Source organism: Cynocephalus volans, chromosome Y, assembly GCF_027409185.1.
Source record: "Cynocephalus volans isolate mCynVol1 chromosome Y, mCynVol1.pri, whole genome shotgun sequence".
NCBI classification, from domain to species: Eukaryota; Metazoa; Chordata; class Mammalia; order Dermoptera; family Cynocephalidae; genus Cynocephalus; species Cynocephalus volans.
In genome coordinates, this window is record NC_084479.1 from 509,866 (window position 1) to 531,943 (window position 22,078).

General features: G+C 38.7%; 1 protein-coding gene across 1 annotated transcript in view; it reads right to left on the bottom strand.

The window, feature by feature from the left end:
* Window positions 1-16,101: 16,101 nt before the first annotated feature.
* LOC134368947 (anosmin-1-like) overlaps window positions 16,102-22,078 on the bottom strand; it is a 177,938-nt gene continuing 171,961 nt past the window's right edge. Inside the window, exons 11-14 of the mRNA XM_063085184.1 lie at window positions 19,622-19,793; window positions 18,585-18,802; window positions 17,327-17,468; window positions 16,102-16,160 (exon numbers count right to left, since the gene is read on the bottom strand). Of these exons, the coding sequence (XP_062941254.1) occupies window positions 16,102-16,160; window positions 17,327-17,468; window positions 18,585-18,802; window positions 19,622-19,793 (591 nt within the window). The remainder of the gene's footprint in view (window positions 16,161-17,326; window positions 17,469-18,584; window positions 18,803-19,621; window positions 19,794-22,078) is intronic.

Sequence of the window (22,078 nt, forward strand, 5' to 3'; positions counted from 1 at the left end):
ATGAAAATTGCAATCATTCCCACCTCTTGACTCTACCTACCGCCTATCTGAACACAGCACATTCTCATATGAACAAAATACCTTGTGTCCAACATCATGGCTCACCACTTACAAAAGTATGCACAAGACAACCCACAAAACTCTGCAAGTTGTTCCTATGGTTTGATTTTCCTAAAAAATAACTTTGCTGTCACCACCATTTCAGATTGTTCTGCATCACAGCAGTATCTGGAATGTCTGAGAGATACACCTGTCTTTTGCACAAGAAGAGCAATGTTTTTGATAGGTGAAGTAGAAAAGCAGGTCGATAGTGGGGCCTGAAGCATGTAGCATGTTTCAGTGAAGAAGTCTTCGTGTTCTGGAGGAACACCTGTGCTCCAGATCGACAGTTGCCAACTTTGATAATCACAGCTGGAGATAACATGGCTTCATGTGACAGAACACACTCTCAAGTTCACAGGCAGTTTTGTCACTTGCTGGCTGGTGGAATGTGGGCAAGTCCCTAGCCCCTTGACGCCTCTGTCCTATGTACAAAATGAGAAGAGGATAGGACCTACCACATGAAGTGTTGCAGGGACTGTATAGTGATGCATTTAAAGGAACCACTGCAGCACGACGTCTAGCACACTAAAAACCACAAGAAACATTTAACTATTGTTTTGGTTAGTATTATTCTCTTTAATATTATCAGCCTGTGTGATATCTAAAAGAACATCTGATACACACACAGGCACAATTAATTAGAATGTGTTGTTGGAAAGAAGGCATTAGCCAGAGCAACACTGGGGAATTAAGCACAAGCGTGAGTCATTTGGCACCTGGATACTTTTTCGTCTGCAGGAAGAGTCAGTATGAGTTAAAGAAAACTAGCCATTATTTAGAATAAAACAATGTATAGGTGGAGACTTATTTTGTGACAAAGATGGCCTGCCCAATCATTTAGGGACAGATGCAGTTGATAATAATGCAAATCAACTTAAAAAAAAAAGCTAGACCCCCCCCACGTCTTTTATTAGATGAATTAAAGAGATAAATATATTAGGCTGTCTATAAGAAGTTACAAATGTTATTTGTATATTTTTTGAAGTGGACTTGTTACTAAGCAAGGCACAGATCCAGAAATAGTAGAGGAAAGTATTAAATGGACCAACTCCATGAAAACTGAAAAGTTCCCGTACATCAGATGTTATAAACAAGGATTCAAGTCAAGCAACAGAATGGAACAAACTGTATTCAACTTAAACAATCAGTGCTCAGATTCATAAACAGTTCCTTTATTTCTACATAAAAATGATTTTAAAAAACAAAAGTTGGCAAATGACATAATGGGACAATTAACAGACGGAGGCTGGCCAATTAACATCCCCAAGATTGCTATATCTCTCCAGTAAGGTGGGAAACAAAGATGAAAACGATACTTAGATATTATTTCTTAACCAACGGATGGCCAAATTTTTACAAACTTGCCACAGACAGTGTTGACAAGCAGGCAGGAAAATGGGCAGTCACAGAAATTGTGGTATAAGTATACTAACTTCTGAAAATAAGTTTGCATAGTCTAGAAAATGTTTTAAATATCTATTCTAAAAATTCCTGCATAGGTACATACAGCTGTATGTATAAGGATATATATGTGTGTGTGAGAGAGAGAGGGGGAGTGTGTATGTGTGTGGATGGATAGGCAGACAGATAATAGATGTAGAGATAGAGATATATAGACCAATTGGGAAAAAAGTCTGCATAGGTATACACAGACACATGTATAAGGATACACATATGTGTGTGTAGTTAGATATATGGATACGTAGGTGATAGAGATACACAGACAAATTGGGGGGAAATTCTGCATAGGTGCACACAGATATGTTTACAGGACATATATGGACAATAACATAGTGACAAATTGGGGTAAAAAATCTTCAATCTCCATTCATGGAAAGATGGTTATATTATTTACAGTATTCTAATCTACGACATTATAATGAGAAAGGATAAGGTAGATTTATATGGATAGATATGGGAATATCAACAAGACATACTAAGAGGTGAGAAAGGCAAGGTGAAGAATGATGCATGTAGTTTGATTAAATTTATGTAAAAAATGATTTTATTCTGTAAAAGGACAGAGGAAAAGACACAAGGATACACATGAAAATGAGTACTGCTGGGTAGCTGAGAGGGTAAGAAAGGAGCAGGAACTGGGAATTTTTGTATTTAATATATGTGTACCATATGAATACTTTAATCTGAGAACATACTCAGTTACTGGGGTAGGCAAATTAATGCCCACAAACATACCTATGCATATGTTACCTTACATGGCAAGAGGGAATTAAGGCTGCTAATCAGCTGACTTTAAAATAGGGAAATTATCTTGGATCATTCTGGTGATCCCAGTGTAATAACAAGGATCCTTAAAAGCAGAGGAGGAAGGCAGAAGACCAGATTGGAATGATACGGGGTGAGACTCAGCCCACCACGGCCGCCTTTGAAGGTGGGGGAAAGGGCCTGGAGCCAAGAAGCGTGGGCGGCCATGAGAAGCTGGGAAAGGTAAGAAAACAGAGTCTCCCCTTGAGCCTTCAAAAGGAAGACAGTCCTGCAGATTCATTAATTTTAGCTCAGCATGACCAGTGTCGGAGTGTGTCCAGAAATGTCAGATCATGAAACTGTGCTGTTTGAAGTCACTGAGTTTATGGTAATTTGTTACTGCAGTGTTAGCAAACAAATACTGGTATGAATGATGTTACTAAAACCATTTTTTTTTGCAGGAAGGGGACATGCACCTGGATGTGGTACTGAAGCTGGAAATGAACTAGATCACCTTGGAATTCCTACACTGCATTCTCACCTGTCAGACAGTACATACTACTTCTGGGTTTTGTCATAGCTATTCATCTGTGCCGCACTTAGTCGAGTCCTTTACCCCATCTTGGTAAGTTTAGGACTGTGTCTCATCCAACAGAAAGAGCCTGGCTCCACCATCTATGAATTAGGAGTAAAGACCAATTTCTGTGCTATCCACAGCCTTTTCTGGAACGGACTTCTACTCAATTCTGAATAACGCTACAAGTCAACAAAATCAAGAGAAGAAAAGTTTCCAATCACCAACATTTATTTGGCCAAAATAACCTTGGAGACTGCTCTGGCCCTCATCAAATCCCAGAACAATCTCACAGACCTCGATTCCCCAGAATTAACCTCAAATCCCTCAGGCTTTCTGGGCTTATTGAATCAAGGACACTGGCTGTCTTTGAGTACAGTTTAAAGAATGTCAATTACCAAATGTTTTGCTGCAGTTAAAAAGACAAAAACAAATAGAGAGAAATGTAAGTCCAAGTATTCTTCTATAGTGCCTTTGTTGTATAGAAAAATCTGGAAGACCATGAAATTGCTAAGAACACAAATTTTTAAGAAAGTTAATAGGAGTCCATACAAATTACAAATGAAGTACATAAAGTGTAGACACTAATGGTAACACATGGACTTTGAATTTCTCACAAAAAATACCGTCTGGGAAATTATTACTGGAATGAATGCCGAGCTCCATTTGCAGACTTACCCTGGGTGGCCCTGAGAGCATTTCTGCCAGGTCATTTGCATGCAGACCGTCTCTGCATTTCCACTAGGCTAGACCTTTAAGATCGAATTCCTGCATGCTCAACATTAGTCATTCCACCTACATTTCCCCACCAATCATTAATAAGCATGATGATCAGGAAGCATGGTGGTCGGCTCCTAAGTGCATCCTTAGGTTGGCAAAGCTGTGTTCGTGGACTCAGATAAACTCTCCTCCTTTATGCCTGAATCGACTAGAAGGCCCCCTCCCAGCCCCAAAGCTCAGCCTTTGTTTCCTGTGACTGAAGCCTCTATGCCTAAGGATCCTGGACAGACATCAAGGAAATTCCTCAGAGACAAGTCCTAAATGTTCCGTGGGGGGTGAGGCAAAGAGACAATTACTCCACAAGAAAAAGCAACCCCAGCACATGATTTCTTAAGGCAGTAAAAATATTCATGCAAAAGACTCTAAAGACTTTACAGAGACTTGCGCTGAGATGTCATCCACCTCTACAACATACACACCTCAAGTCCTCAGTTGTGCTTTTGGCACTGTAAGACGTGTGCTGATTTAAGCTGAGTTCATGTTGCCCAGCAGGTCAGCTGTTGGCCTCCGCGATGCCAAGGCCACCAGCAGGGCTTAGAATCTGCTCCCTGCATGATTCCCCTAGCATTTTCTTCTGCGTTTTACAGGTGCTAGGGTTGTCAGTAACTGGATAAATGCCCACGTTTTGGTTTCGGGCCTTCCTCGAGGAAGCTGGCATTTGCCCAGATGACGACAACACGGCACCTGAAAAGGCATGGAAATGAAGGTGCAGAGTTCCTCCCATCCACACACAGTGGGGCACCCACGCCTGTGCTCCAGAGGCGGCTGGGGCCGCATTTGCTCTCACCCGCTCGTGCACAGAATCCAGCTCTGGCTTCGGTTTGGTAACACTTCTGGGAACCTCTGTCAGAATGCCAAGGGAAAGTCTGATACGTGATGCTGGGAGGGCCATGACAATTTACTGGCATCTTCTCTCAAGCTTGGAACCAGTCACACACCCTGATGTTTTAGATGAAGGAAGTGTCATAAGTGAATCTGTTAATAAAGAAGACATGAAAAGGCTTTGCCTCACTGGTATCCCCACTGGGATACTGGGGTCTTTGTCAACTATTTCCTCCAACATGACGACCTTTGGGAACGCTGAACTAGTACACACTTTAATTATTAAATCTTAAAACATTGCATGCAGTTAATTTGGGGAAAAATGCAATTGTCCACATGTGAAAAAACAATAATACTCAACGAGTATCTTCAAACTACTTATCAGTCCATAAACCTTTCTTACGTTAAGGAAAATACCTACTTGATATTTATAGTCAACATTTCATATAGTTGATTCAATAATCACTTATTTCTATACAAATGTAGTAAAAAAAAAAAAATATTGAGAAACATTTCCCTAAGAAAAACACCTGCAAAAGGCATCTTTAATCTATAGTCTAATTTGACTTGGCAGGTACTCAATGCTCAGAAGCATGGGATTGAGCCAAATCTACTAACTTTGCCACTTGTATTCTATCTCAGACTGGAACGTTGACTCATAGCAAACCTGCAAAGGGGTTTCCTCTAAATTCTCTTCTTAAAACCTCTAGCCTAGACTTACAAATTCACCATCTGATTGGCTGTTTGACTGCAAGTGATTGACAAGCAAGAACAATGCAAATATTTGCAAAGGCCAGGGTGGTGAATCACTGCAAACAAAACCCATGAAGCCATAAATATGGTAATTGTTACCACGTCCTTGGCTAAGCCCTTAGAAGTATGTCTTCTGAAATATCCCAAATTTACCCAGAAACTAAAAAGTGGGGATAATTTCCTGTGTAGAATAATCAAAAACAATTACCTTTCTCCCCTGTTATCCTGATAAGAGCGGGAGTAGAGAGAAAGGAAAAGCTTCTGTGAATGAGCGTAAAGTCTGCTCCCCTTCACTGTACACACCACCGGTCTCACTACACATGCCCAAAAGCCAGCTTGCAGCAAACTGCTGAGTTCTCAGCTCTGCCCTGAGGGCTGGGACAACCCCACATGACGGTAGTTCTCTCTCCAGCTGTATATTGCAATTAATTTGGAAGCTCTCGAAACATCCCACCATCGATATTCTGATGGAATCAGTCAGGTGTAACTCAAAAAGGCAGACAAAGAACCACTTCCAACTTATCAAGTCACGTTCACATGTGACTAGCTCTCTGTCTGTACATAGATAATACCTGGGGTCTTCAAAAAGCTCATGGAAAGATTCATTCGTCTTTCATTCTATTTTTTCATGAACTTTTTGAAGTTCCCTTGTATATTTAGTATCATATATATTTAGTATAATAGGCACTTTGTGCATGTACACGTGGTATCTCATACATATATACATTGAACTTCATTCTTATATAGATAATATTCTATACCTATCTACATAGCATTTCATGCATATATACTTAGTGTTTTATGCACGTGTACATAGTATTCTATACATATATACAGAGTATTTCATACACATATACATATTTACATATGCATGTATGTACACATATATAAAATCAGGTGCTTACTTGTTTCAGGCTACGTAATATCTGTTGTAAACATGAGCTTATGGGAGGACAGGTGGAAGGCAGAAGAGTTTCATGGTTAACTGGAGGACATTGGAGCCAGACGCCATGGGCTCGTTTTCAGACTCGCCCACTTACTAGCTACCTGACCATGGGCAACTGACTTAAATGATCTTGGCCTCTCTGTCCTCAGCTTTAGAATGTTGCCAGCCCCATAGGGCTGTCTTAGAAATGAATGAAGGAATACAAGTGACACACTCAGTACCCGAGAATCAGTCAGTCCTTAGTAAATGCTTGCTCTAGAGGTTAATCCTGTTAGTAGTCTCTCCAGTAAACTACAACAAACTACGAGGATGGCCTTGTGATCAAGGCAGAGGTGGACCACAAAGGAACGCAGGATGTTCTCATTAATCATAAAGAAGCCAATTGCATTTGATTGGCTGCTGTTCAAGGTGAGGAATGAGATATCAGGGACGAAAAGGTCAAGTCAGCATCCGCTTTGGATTGCAGGATCATCTGGTGCTATAAGAATAATGACTGATCAATTCTAATTGGCTATATTTTACTGCCCTTAAATCACTACCAGCTGCCCCTTGAAAGCTAATTCACAAGGTCACAAAAAGAGATGGAATTTCTACTAACAACATTCTGGAACTTCCAAAATTGTGTTTGATGAGCCCTGTGTTTTGTTAATATTCCCTACAATAAATCCTCAATCTCACCTGAAAGAAGATTGAAAGAGAGATGTCTATTATGACTGTATCTATTATACCCATATTTATCCACACGTGTATATATTTGCATGCAAGCTCATATCTGTATCTACATCTTTATATATCATTAAGTCAAGCAAAGTGTAGGGGAAGAAACCTTTATTCTAGTTCAGTCATAATGTGATGCTTCAATGTGACTTTTTGCTTCTTTGGCTCTGCAAGCAGGAGTGTTTCTAACATTTGTCATTCAATATCTCCTCAAGGTCTGGAAGAGCTGTTCCCAGCAGTGGGCACATATTAGAATCACCTGGGGACCCTTTAAAATGCCACTGATGGCCATACTTCACTCGTGATCTGAAGGTGCTGGAAGACATTGGTCTTAAAAGCTCCCCTGGGGATCCTAACAGGCAGCCAGTTTTGACAGCCCCTGACCTAGGGTCAGGATCGTGCTAATATTCAGAGCCTATTGTTCAAAACTCAGTCTTTAAGCATTACATTAATTGGAAAGTTGATTCTCTTCGGAACTTTGGGTAATGTTTGGTTTTCTTAATAAGAGTGCATCTCACTATTCTTTTCAGTTCCTCAAATAAAACATTTATATGCACCAGGATTCCTCTCAGAGAAATGGATTTTACTTAAACACAAATTTAGTTTCATTGGACGAGATAGATTTTTCTAGACAGAACGGTTAGGTACTCAGCCACTTTATGAAAATAATTCATTGAAATTCAATACGGCATCAAATGTGTATTGAGTTGATCATTTCTATTGCATTAAAATTAAAATCAGCACAAAAGAAATTACATTCAGGGGCCGAGCCCGTGGCGCACTTGGTAGAGTGCTGCACTGGGAGCACGGCAACGCTCCCACCGCGGGTTCGGATCCCATATAAGAATGACTGGTGCACTCACTGGCTGAGTGCCGGTCACGAAAAAACGACAAAAAAAAAAAAAAAGAAAAAGAAAAAGAAAAGAAATTACATTCAGCCTTAGGGAAATGTACAAAAATATGCAATACTTCCTTTAAAATAATTTCTTTAAGTAATTGTGTGTCTTTTACACGTTCATCTGCTTAAACACAATGGCTTGTACTCATGTGATAAAGTTGCACAAGACTAAGTACACACAGACACCCACAATGCACACAAGTTTAAGCATGTGAAACCTGTGGGATCTGAGTAAGGTATGTGGTTCATCAGCTTCCTGGTTGTGATATTGTCATATGGTTTCAGAAGATGTCATCACTGTGGAAAACTGGATGAAGGGTTTAGGGTAACATTCTCTATTATTTCTTACAGTTGCTGGTAAATCTTCAATTTTCTCAAAACAGAAAGAAAACAGAAAAAGAAAAAGAAAACTCCTTTAAGGAAGATCAGCTAACTATGGAGGGCCTGGATTTGTATTTAAAGTTGATAAAATACGTGGAGACCTGCTCTTCCTCAGTCTCTTCTTCAGTTTCACATGCTGAATGTAAACCTCTCTGTAGTCACATTTACTCTAGTGGGCTCCCATCATAAAACTCAATGTGACAACTGTATCAGACCTCTGTCCCTTAATTATTATGCAGAAAAGCTGCAGCCCTCAGCGTTTATGTCCTGGCTTTTATAGTCTCTCCTCACCTCCTTGACCATTTTAATTTCTTTGACCTATTCTCTAAATGCCCCCCTAATTCTAATTTTTTTTATTCTTAGTCTTTGCTTTTCCAAGTTCCTCTTATCATGTTCTCTATAGGTTAAATCATCTTATTATGTAGATCCTACATAAACCTTTCACTTTCCTCATCTTATTCTAAAATATATTCCTTCTCTCCCAGGCATTGGATATCAGGAAGTGTTGGTGCAAATATACCAGTGCACTTTTCTATTGGTTGCACTAAATTGTATTCAGGATTACAAACCCTTCATCCCCACCCCAGCTGTCTGACATTTTTAGACAGGTGCGTGCACACACACACTCTCTCTCTTGGAATTCCCAAAACACTTCTGCATGTCTAAACCCGGTCTTCACAGTAACCATGAAGTAAGTGGCAAAATCCTTACTTTGGATGGGAAAACTGAGGCAGAGAAAGGACATGCATGCTCCATGTGTCACTGCACGACAGAGCGCCCAATTCTTTTTTAAAATTTTTTCTGTCATTCACATCTACCTCTCCTTCAATGCCATGTTCCATCGGTGGCTGGTGCATGTAAAAGTGTTCTCCAATTTGTAACAAAGCTATATTCTCAAGACTCATTTGTGTGTAAGTATTTCCCCAAAGGAAACAATGCTAAAAGTATCCATTGGGTTTTGGGTCCTCTCTGTGCCACTTGCCAACCCCAAAAACCTGTTGACCTTGTAATATAGCTGAAAAAGCAAAATAATGTGAGAGAAGTTTTTATTACAGCCTTCATGCCCAATCTTTGGGTCAGGAGCCCCAATTGCTCTGATCTTTGAAGGAGGTGGGTTGAAGACCAGTTTGAGGGGCAGTGGCCATGCAGAGGAGTGAGGCTTCAGATCATGCAGTAAGAACTCCAGGGAAAGTCGAGCCTCTAAGGCAGGAGGAGACCGGGGGCATAAAACCTCAGTAGTGGCAGATGGACAGGCAACTGGCACGGGTGCTCGGGCAGGTGGGGCTGTGGCAGCAGCCATCTTTAGCCAGAATGTGTCACTCTCAGGAGAAACCAAGAATAAAATCTCCATTCTCTGAGAAGTCCTATTTAAGATCTACACTAGTAAAATTCTCTCTGGTTTCATTTTTGCTTACTTTTATTTAAAAATCAGAGGGATAGTTTATTCCACAAATAGACAGGAATTGCCCATCACTGGCAAGAGTCATTAAACTGTATTTACATTAAGATGGAATATGTCATACACCTGAGTCTGCACTTGGAATTTAGATATTGCTAACATTTTCCTTTTATTGAGGTAGGATTCACATAATATAAAATAAACCATTTAAAAGTGTACAGTTCAGTGGTACTTAGTATATTTACAGTGTTGTGTGACCATGACCTCTATCTAGTTCCAAAACATTTTCATCCACCCCAAAAGGAAACCCTATACCCATGGAGCAGTCTTTTCTCTTTCTCCCCCTCCATGACCCCTGACAACCATCGATCTACTTTCTGCCTCTGTGGAGCTAGCTGTTCTGGACTTTCACATAAATGCAGTCATAGGATATGTGACCTTCTGTGTCTGGGTTCTTGGGTGGTATTTCTAATATTATTTTTATGCATGCATCACCATCATTTGAAAATTACGGAATGCTGATCAGAACAGTATCTTTAGACATCATGACTCTGATTATCCAGGAACAAATAACAAACTTTTAAGTGATTTTTGGCAGGAAAAAAATTCATAACTTTTGAGAGACTATAAAATAACAAATGAAGGATAAACAGCCCCAGAAGACAATCAGTAACCCCAGCCTCAAGTCTAAGAGGCACTTTTATTACTGTCTTTGGCTCACCCCCACATATTACAAAGTCGTGTCAACAACTTCCAACACTTATCCTCAATCTGTGGGCCTCTCTCCACATCCACGTGACCCCTGCCTTTTAATCCGGGATTCGATCTCTACCTGGACTACGGTCATGGTCTTGTACTTGATCTTCCACCCCTGACCTTCTGCATACGACAGCCAGCGTGATGGTATAAAATGTTAAACGTGTCGTGTGACTCTAGACTTCCCACCCCAGCCCCTCTCCTGTCACCCAGCATGAGTGCTCATCCCCCATTCTTCACAGAGCTGGCTTTTCCCCTGGCCCAGGTCTTAGCTGAATGGTCAATCCCTCAGTGGAGTGTTGACGGACCTCCTCACTGGACAGGAGCCTCATGGTCACTCCATAACACAGTGTGTTTTCCTTTTGCACAGACCTTCCTATCATCTGCATTTTCACATTTATTATTATATTGTTTGTCTTTGCCTACTGGAATGAAGAATCCATAAAAACAGGGAGTTGGTCTTTCTTTCTTTTCTTTTTTTTTTTTAATTTTATTTTGTTGATATACATTGTGGCTGATTATTGCTCCCCATCACCAAAACCTCCCTCCCTTCTCCCTCCCCCCCTACCCCCAACAATGTCCTTTCTGTTTGCTTGTTGTATCAACTTCAAATAATTGTGGTTGTTATATCTTCTTCCCTCCCCCCCGCCGATTTGTGTGTGTGTGTGTGTATGTGTGTGTGTGAATTTATATATTAATTTTTAGCTCCCACCAATAAGTGAGAACATGTGGTATTTCTCTTTCTGTGCCTGACTTGTTTCACTTGATATAATTTTCTCAAGGTCCATCCATGTTGTTGCAAATGGCAGTATTTCATTCGTTTTTATAGCTGAGTAGTATTCCATTGTGTAGATGTACCACATTTTCCGTATCCACTCATCTGATGATGGGCATTTGGGCTGGTTCCAACTCTTGGCTATTGTAAAGAGTGCTGCGATAAACATTGGGAAACAGGTATACCTTCGACTTGATGATTTCCATTAATCAACATCCCCCTCCCCCCCCCTCAAGAACCGGATTGGACACACAACACGGACTAAGGACATGTTTGTTAACTAAGTGGGAAGATACACAAATAACTGATTTTATGGAGGAAAAAAATGATCCAGATTCCCCTGGATAATATCACATTATTTCTTACGCATTCTTCCAATTCGTCAGCAGATATATTACTGGTCAATTGAATGTCAAAGTGGGGATATAGAAATGTCTCAAAACTCCTCTTGGATATTGGAGATTGAAAGACCTTCAACATAGTATGTAGTATCGAAAAGCAGAAATATGGATGAATGCTTATTAGTGTTGCATACATCTAGCATTTTATGGATACATCTAGGCAAGAAAAAAACAACTTAACATTGTAGGTCATTGATAAAAAATGCCACCAAAACCATCAGGAGTTATGACTGTAAATATGATGAAAGAACTCTAAAGTGTTAATTGTCAGACTCCATAATACTTTCATTAGGATGAAGTACTGTCTTGTTAACTTTTACCAGACCTCAAACCCCATTCATACTGACACGAATAGCCAGGCTTTTTGAATCTCTTTGGCAGCACAGGAAACGGCCCATTTTTCTTCTTAAATTGAAAAAACAAAACAAAACAAAAACATTTCTTTAAGAAATAAATGAGTTGAATCATTGGGCAGATTTAAGGATATTTTATTACTGAACCAGTATGTACAAACTCTAACATGAAAATAATGAGTCACAGAATATCAGACTATTTACAATACTCTTTTGTTTTTTACAAAATGTTTTTTACAAGATTACTTCTCTCTAAATAATGTGACAGACATACACAAAAAACAAACTTTTTTATTACATACATAAATAAATATTGACTTTAAATGACCACTAGAAGGGACAAAAATTCTACAGATGATCTGGATGAGAAGGGAGCAGTTCTGTTATCTTCACACGACAGTATAATTAAGTAAAGGGAAAAAAATAACAACTTTATTATATAGACCTCTGTTAATCACTCTGTCAACTGCATAACTTGCTAAAATATTCAGTAGAGGTAAGACAGTCATGAGAGTCCACAATGTACCTTTCACTGAGTCTGGCCATGCAAAACCACAGATAAGACTCTACACCTTTATGGATTCATTCGTATTTTGAAATGAACGTTAAAGTACATGCAACATTTATTTAGCCATTGTGAAAGTTTGTATAAAAAGGTTTAGAATTATTTGCAATCGTGGAAATGATTAAACTTGAGGAACCCGTGGCACACTGTGTAAGAAAGGGCATTAAATAAGTGTCAATATTGCAAGTGGCACTTCCTGATACACAGGGCAAAACTAATATTTGTACTTGCACGATAGAGATACAAGTTAAAGTTCAGTCTCGTAAGCAGGTTTTTCAGTGGACATAAAAGACACAGTTTAGGCCTTTGAAGTCAAATGGAATACCTTCCTGGCTGCCCGTTGGTTCCCAGGGCTTGCTCCTACAGTTTATTGGATTGTTTATAAAAGGCAAATTCTCATCTATTCCACAAAAATCACTCTATGGCAGTGGTTCTCAGCCAAGGGTGCCTTTAGCCCCCAGAGGCAGTTGGCAATATCTGGAGACACTTTTGGTTGTCACAACTCAGGGGAGGAGGTTCTACTGGCATCCAGTGACCAGAGATGCTGACCAAAACCCTACAATGCACACGACAGTCTTCACCACAGTTATCCAGCCCCCAAAAGTTGACAGTGCTTAGGTGGAGAACTACTAGCTCTATAGAGGCAGTCGGGTGGCTATGTGTTCTTTAATCTTTTAACTTTGTTTAAAAAACATTTCAAAAATTACCTGTCACAAACTTTATCTTCCCTAAGATGTTGTATTAAAACAGTTAATGACGTGAAAGGGCACACGGTTTGTGAAAGCTGTTCTATAGAGTTCCAGTTAGAAAAAAAAAGGCTGCACAGTTAAATTATCACTAAAGAGTAAATGTTGTAGATGGAAATAATGCATATATATAACTACAATACATATCAAGTTAACTAGCTGTATTTGATGACTTAATAATTTTGGTGAGCTCAATTTTTTTAAACAGTCAATACTATCACTGGATATGTTTTTCTCACGTTAGAGAAGTGCATCTAATTTCAATAAGACGTATAAGAGAATTAGGCACCAAACTATGTTTCTTAAAAAAAAAAAAAAAAAAAAAACCAAAAACATAGGTTTTATCATTCATTAGAGCACTAACATTTTTAAAATTCAAAAAATTGTAATTACATTTTTAATCACTTTGATATTATTGATTATTAAAATTCACTTAAAAACTCATGTTTCTTTTATTATCTCATGAATAACATTTTTCTTCCAATAGCACTAATAAAATAAAATTATCGAATATTATAGCAAAATCAGAAGCTCATAAGAACAGCTTTAGATTTTTTAAGGGAGACATAAGCTTCAGAACCATCATTTGAACTGAAAAATATATTTATTTGCTTAATGTCTATTAACCAGACAAAGGAAACATAATTAGATTTTATAAAATTAAATTTATATAATAATTTAATAATATTTTGTATCTATGTATATACTCTCACATTTGTAACTATACAGCAGTATAAAAATTTGCTGGCATAAATATTTGGATTTGTTTATGACAAACTAAGGTAAAAGCTAAATGGGTAGCCAATCATAAAAAGTTTTAATTTTTGAAATTTTAGGAACTTAAAATTCAGATGATTGTAATGGCAGTAGAATAAAGCATAGTTTCAGAGAAAGATGTCTATGGTACCAGTTTGATCAAGCTCGGGAGTGTTTTCAAATGAAGACCATTTCCCATTTTCTCCATTCAAAAATTCTTGGAAGCAGGTGGTTTCACAATACATTGCGATAAGTCCATCCCAGCCTACGTTAGGAGCTGCAGAGAACCATTCAGAACCAACATGAACTTTCAATCTGAGATTCCCAACTGATAATACTTGTACAAAGCTGGAAAACATTCCTGCATTATCCACCTTTTAAGTATTTTAACACACAGGAAACGGGTTTCAATATCTACTTTCAGCTATCCATGTTGATAGCTTGTGTTTCCTAAAGACGTGTGTCGACGTAATAGTAAAAGTCATTTCTCTCCATTTTATTTGGCACCTGCCTTTAGACTCTTCAGTGAAGACTCAGGGAGTCCTTGAACTGTGAGTCACCTTCTGTCCCCAGGAGTGTCGGGCATTTTCACGCATTCAGAACAACAGGACTAGGAGACAGTCCCATCATCAAAACCTAAGAACAACTTAATAACTGATTGTCTTCCATTGCACTTGAGTAGATAATGAAACAAGGAAGCCTTTCTTTTATCGCTTTTAATTTTGATAAACTGCCCCTTTCTTGTAGAATCAGCATTGATGGGGAAAGTATATTATCCTTATGACCTTTAGAAAAACTGTATGTTTATCCAGTATTGGTGAGCTATGAAAACAATTTATTAAGTGATTCATACTCAAGGTATATTCACGTATATGCATGAGTCTGTGTGTGCATATATGTATATGCATATATAGTTCTATATATACACACATATAATTATATGGGCACACGTGTCTGTGCATATTTCAAACCACATTATGTGGGCAGTTCTTTAAAAATCTTTGTGTTTTAGATTGCCCCAATATACACTGGAACACTACATATCGTAGACATGTTTTGACTTGACATCATGCTACAAGGGGCTAGTTTGGAGCCTGACAAATGTTCCAAATGATAAGAGATGATAGATTTGAAAGAGTAAAGGTTAAAGGCAAAAATAATCGTCCTTTTCTATCAACCGAAGCCCTTTTTAGTAACATTACTGAGAATATTCTAGCATACAAATAGCTTATTTTGATTTTAAAAAGGCTAATCTTCCTAAAAATTGGAAACTGCTCAATAGTTGGGATTCTTTCCTTCAAATCAAGAGGTTTTGTAAATTTTCAGATGACAAAACAAAGTGCTCTATTAGCTGTTGCTGCATTGAGGAAAATAAGGTAAAATATAAATAAGATAAAATACCAGAAAAATCTTTCATATTAGAAGGTAAAATATTAAAAGTATCTCCAGAAAAGAATTTTCATTTCTGCAAGGCAAAGTCTGGTTAGCAGTTTAATTCATTGAATTCCTCTGGCTTTGGGTGTCTTTTGTAAATAAATCATAACTTACAGATTCAACTTGTATTTTCCTTTGTATAAAAAGAAGCATAGCGTGATTAAAGTGGGAGTATTTTTAGACTGAAATTCAGTGGTGTATTTCAGGTTACAAATTTTCCATTAAAAACTCGCCCACGATAAAAATGATCTTATGAAAAACTTGAAGAATAGTGTCCAAAGGCTGTATAATCTTAGTTGATTTTGCAAATCAAGTTAATAACTTAATTAAAAAAATATATCTTATTGATTAAATTTATACTTAGTGTTTGTATGAATTGTGTATTTGGTACACTACTTTGTTTTGAGAATTTGCAGCTCCAAATTCAGGGAAATCTCAGTTCCGCAATAATTGAACAGAGATTAGCAAAACCATATATGAAGACAAAATTTAGAGTTAAGTAGGCCTATTCTTCATTTTCTCCACTGTCACAGGGAATTGGTGTCCATCTTCACTGGATAACTCTCTGTCCCTGGTTTCCAGATGCATCCGCGATTGATACAAGTCCTTACTGCACTAAAGTTACACAGAGTGAGGGCTTCTGAGAAGTTCCTATTGCTTCTATAAGCACACGCGGCTAGAGGCTAAGTTCCACAAGCTTACACACTCGTGCAATTTTTAAACACCTTTTTGAAGAGTTTAGTATCTTTCTGGAGAAGGCTTGTAATGATGTAGATGATGGTGTTTAAGATGGGATCCTAAGAAATGACAAAATAGGTCAGTCACGTCACTTTACACAAACCAAATAGACAGTAGAAATACAATTCTTTGTAGCGACAGCACCAGAATCTAGCAAATGTTCCCTTCTGATTCCGATGTACAAACACGCTCATTCATTCTGTCTTTTCTCTCTCTCCCCTTCCCCATATTTTCTTGTCTTTCCTCCTTGGGTCCCTCCCTAACGCTATAAAATAACAAAAGAAAGAAGACCAGCTCTTTTACTTAAGCTCACAATTATTTAAGCAAACCATAATCTTTTTTTATTCCCTAAAAAAATGTAATATTAACAAATACTTTTGTTAAACAGAATTTCAGTGGAGGAATATCAGAAAAGCATTTTATCCAACCCTTTCAAACTTAAGAGTGTGTCAAGCACCCCCACTGTCATACTTTCTGTTTTTCTTCAAAAGAGGACTAATTTGACCCATCATTCAAACAAACAAACAAACAAACAAAAGATCAGAGTTGAAACTAAAATTCTCAATTTCCTTACACAAATCTTTAGACATTTCTTTTTAAGTTAAACTAGGAAAAAAAGTAAACCAAGTACATAATTAAAAAATCAGCAAGAGGCTACTTGTTTTGAAAGCGTAAGTGACAATTTCCTTTTTAAAATTTTACTTGGTTTAGCAATAAATCAAGTTGATGGATTTAGGTCATACTGTGAAGAAAATTTATGTTATATATTACAGTAAAATTTATGTAACAAGAAAATAAGTTCCTGAGCAAAATGTTACTCTCTATATTGTCATATTTGAAAAATCCTAAAAAAAAATTTCAGATTGATGTGAGACTATCGATTTCTTTTTCATATGTATTTATGGCTTAAAAACCAGGAAAAAGCATGTATTATGTAGAAAATAAATGCAAGAGAGAGAAGCAAAGGAAGGAAGGAAGGAAGGTGGGAGGAAGGAAGAAATAAGAGGGAGGGAGGCGTAAAGAAAGGAAGAAAAAGCACTTCAGCATCAACTGTGCAATTTATGCTAAAGGTAGCTATATAAAATCCAGTAAGTAGATGCAAATGCAATTTCAGGTAAGGAGAATCCCCTATTTCCCATAGATCTGTAATCACTTATTCATTTATTTCTGTTTTTCACCAAGACTTTCCTCTGTGTCCACAAGCCCTGACAGTCTGTCTACTCACGGTGTGCAGAAGACGGGGGCAGGGCGGGCGTCCGGAACGTTCTGATGGTGGCCGGCCCCTCCCCTCCTGTGGTCAGCGCTTGTACCTCCAGTCGGTAGAGGGTCGATGGCCTCAGATTGGGCACTGTCAGGACATAGTGATCCTGAGGAAGCAAGACACAAGGAGGTGCTCATCAGTGACCTTTTAGAGACAATGCACAGGGGACACGCAGTCTAGGACGGTCTTTTCCCCCACACGACAATACTGTGCACGTGTGTGTTTGGTTGCTTTTTAAAGCCCCACTTTCATCTGGAGAATGCTTCTCATTTGCTGGAGCTCTCTGCCGTATGGCAGCATCTTAGCACCTAGCTCAGTTCTTGGCAGCACATGACACTTGGCAGAGTTAAAGTGTGCCGAGGTGCCAGTTCTCAGGGTTCACTCCTGGGACTTTATGTTTTTTTATTCCTTAACATAAGACTTTCCCATGGTTTAAAGTTTTCAGCTGCATATCTTGTGATGTGAATTCTTGATCATCCAAATTTCAGTGAATGAGCCAACTGTTCGCTTTAAAACACAGTATCTGTCAATACCCATAACTGAAAATGGTCATTTTTATGCCAACGCATTCCTCTCAAAATTCAATAAAACCTAGTACATTCAATACAATAACCGGCTTCTAATTTCTGGAATTTTTCCTTCCAGGATTTCAGTTATTATTTTTTTTTTTTTTTTTGGACTTTGGAACAGGAGTTGGGTATTCTAAGTGCATCTTCAGAGAGGATAAAAGCCCACACATGGTTTTTTTTTTTTTTTTTTTTTTTTCAAGCCAAGGAATTAAGTGGCCTGGAAGACAGGCCAACTCATTACGGGCACTAGCCAAATTTGAAAGAGGAAAAGAAAGACAAATAATAAGCTTCTTTTAGGTATTTTTTCCCCCAATTCAACCCTCCAAACAGGGCATTTCCCCTTGAATCAGAGAGACATGGGGTTAACAAAGACAGGAGGAAACGGCTAAATCACTTGCATAGAGATAGACAGGATAAGGCTTGTTAAAAAGCTGGTGCTGGTAATCAAAATGTGTCTAGATGATAGCCCATGCTACTGCTTATCTAGTCACAGAAGCACTAGTGGTGCATTCATGTTTGCAAAAGGACACGCTCAGAAGAAGCAAATGCAGACGTAAGACTCAGTAGGACAGCCCGCGGCATAACAGAGACACCCGACTCTGACGGTCATGAAGACTGAGCAGCGTGGACACGGGGCACGAGGAGACACCTACCGACGGCAGTATTTGGGATTGTGAGATAATGCTGTTGGGTAAGCTGTTCTGTCGGCTCTCTGTCGTGACCTCAGCCCATGTCACCTGAAACCCAGTCATGGGCTGATAGAGATGAGCCTTGACCATCTTCCAGGAAAAGTGGCCGGTGATGTTAACATCTTGGACGATGAATAAAGCAGAAAGATTCTCCGGCTTGGCTAGCACTTTGGAAAGTAGACCTGCAGTGATGCAAAAAGGAAGACATGGCTTAGACTACCGGAGAACGTGTGACCGTGGGACGTGTTTTATATTCACTGCAGGGACCTGAGGCAGCAGTTCTCTGGGAAGGTGGGAGCAAGCTGACCTCATTCTTTAAGCATGGGCTCAGGCTATCATCCTTTTGACATTTGGGGAGAGGATGAAGTAGGGGTCTCAGTGCTTCTACTTTGGGCTAAATGCTTCTGATCCTTTGGGGATTATTTTTAGAAGCCTGCTTTGAGGCTGGAAGAAGGAGACATGTGTAGACTAGGACAAGACTTAGCCATTTCTCAGAGAACAGTGATGACCGCAGAGGGAAGGGTGAGTGCTGATTTCATTGAGAGAGTGGGTGGAAAGAGCTTAGGGGACTGCACTGAGGGAGCCCTGTGGTTCCCACTTCAAGAAAGGGGACTGGGCAAGGAGAAGGGGATGGAAAATCCAGACATGGGGGTTGGTGTGTTGGTGTGGGGAGTGTGTGAAAGTAACTCACATGGCAAAGAAGTAGAATGAACATGAAATAATTTATGCCTAAGCACGCCAAAACACCAGTGGTATCTAAACATGTGTCATCATTTCTAAAGAGATAATACTGCCAGCAAAGGACATCTTCCCAATGCTGTCAGAATTATAAAATTATGCATATATCCCTACATATGTTGCCTTCAAATTGGGCCATCATATTATAATTTAGAAGGAAGAGTATTTTAGTGTTTAGGGTCTTGTGAAACACCGTTTGGAAAGGTTGTCAGCGTTGCTGACATCTTAGACCTAAAGGCGGAGGTCTTTGGGTCACAACGTACCTGCATCGCCAGGGCAGCTAACGTGCCTGTGGCTCTTGCCCTTAAAAGAGGAGCACGGTGGCGTGGTAAAGAAAACGGTTTCTGCCTTTGAGTGACCCCTCAGCTGTATTGGTTGGACGGTCACTTTATACTTGCAGGAAAATGACAGGTCTTGAAGAATTATATAATTTTCCTAGAGCAAGAGAAAGAGAATATGCTAGCAATAAATCTCATTAGGGAATAAAAATTGGCAGGAGTTGAAAACGTATTCCAACAAGGATATGTTCCAATAAATGCTGTGTGTTCAATATGTCTTTTATAAAAAATTCAAAGGAGACACTGTCCATGCTTTGATTAATTACAATTGTGAAACACTCCCACAGCTGCAGGATATACCCACTAGAATTAAACAGTACTGTAATGATCCCCATCAAAGCAGCCACTTCTAACACTCTCAAAGAGCATTTCTGTGTTGACATCAGTGACAGCAGCAGTATAAAGGTGTACATACAAAATAATTTTTTTTAGTTAAAAAAAAAAAGACACTAACTCAGGCTTCTCTGAGGCTGAGTTTATATGTAAGTTTTTCTGTGCAAAAAAAAAAATGATAATATCCTTTAGCAATGTATTTTCTCCCTTTCTGGAGCGCTTTTATTTTATTTTATTTTTATTTTATTTTATTTTATCCTGCCATAACATTGTGATTAAATATAAGTACAAGAAACAGGCTAAACTACTAAGGTGTCAGAGACTTAGAATATAACTTTACACTAACATGGGAACATGACATTTACTGTGATAATGAGCTTGTAATGATGTTTCTTTCATATTTGTCTTATGCTTATCCATTCTATTTTGTATTTCTCAAATCTTAATGTGTGTGTATAAAAGCTACAGATGAAATATCTTTGTCTGCTCTCCTGTGGGTGCAGGTAGAGGCTCCTGCCAGACAGCAGCCAGGCTGTAGGGAAAACACGAGATGTGAATTAAAATAAAAACCGAAAAACATAAAAGCTCAAATCCTCCTTGGGTCACTTGAGTCGGGAGGCAAGTCCCTGCAGTTGGTGAAGCACAAAAGATATGACAAAGCCTGGGAGTGACGACTTAGGCTGGGCCCTTAATGAAGAAGGTGAAAGGAGGTGAGGTCGACCCCACTCGGCACAATTAACATCAAGAAGGGAACAGGAAATAGCTCCATGCAGACAAGCCAAGCCTGCTGTGTCTCTTTGGGAGTCTGAATTGCTTTTCTTTAGGAATGAATCTGCACTTTGTAAGGGCCTATACTGCAATCCAGGGTTAGCCATGAAGGATTCTGCTTCACAGATATTCCAAGAATGCTTTCATGTGGCGAAGAAGACAGGCTTCTGTAGCAATCGGCAAACTTGCTGATGCTCCATTGCAGCACGAAAGCAAAGTAGTGAGATCTAAACATCATTTTAAAATGAAAATAGACAAGTTCCAAGCCTTTAGCAACGTGCTTTTCTTGAGACTTTAATTCTTATTTCTACCAGATCATTTAATTCGTGGAAAAATAGAATTACAAGAAAATATGCATCTTCCATGAACTTTTTGAAGTACCTTCCTGTGTGCTCAGTGGATAGTTACTGTCGCTCCCAGAGTTCCTACACGTGATAAGCACAGGATCGGGTACCCACATGAACAGAAGCCAGGCTCCACAGTTTCCAAGGCACATAGAAGTAAAAAAAAGTAAACACCCCCTCCTCAAAAAATTTAATAAATCCTGCTTCCATATATTTCTTTCACTACTTTTCAGATATATTCCCATTTTTATAATGTCTGTTTTATTTTCTGCTGAAGGCCACAAACTTTGGGAAACACTTAAAGATAAATAAAACAAGCAACTTTAGTGAACATAGGTTGAGACATGTCAAATCTGGTAAAAACAAAAAATCAAACCAAAAAAAAAAAAAAAACTCCCAAAAAACCTAACTTTCTATTTCTGCAAATCCAGCAACTTGTTTTATCTTACCATCTTGAAGTTATACGATCAGATATGATTCTAAAAATACAGAACTTGTTGCATTACAAAGTGTTCAGTAGAAAAATTTTCTAGTTACATGTCAAAAACCAAAATATTGTACACTGGGGTCCACATTTTGGGGTTTTTCAAATTGTCCTGATGCATTATATACAAACAGCTGTCCTCAACACCCTGCATAATGCAATCCCCTCTTAAACATTTTGTGTTAGTTTAAACATTTTATGTTAGCTGATTCTAACCTACACTCATGCATTAAACCCAACATATTGGGAATAATATTTTGAGTAGTATTGACAGAGTTGCTGTCCCCAAAGAGCTTAATGCTCTGTTAAAATTAAAAGTCATAATGTGGGTCTGTGATGAATAGGAAAGATAGTATCTTTCATTAACTGGATACACGACAAAAAGGGCTGCCGAATGACAGTGTCATGTAGAAAATCACTGGTAAGATAGCACCTTTAGATCATGGTGCCAAG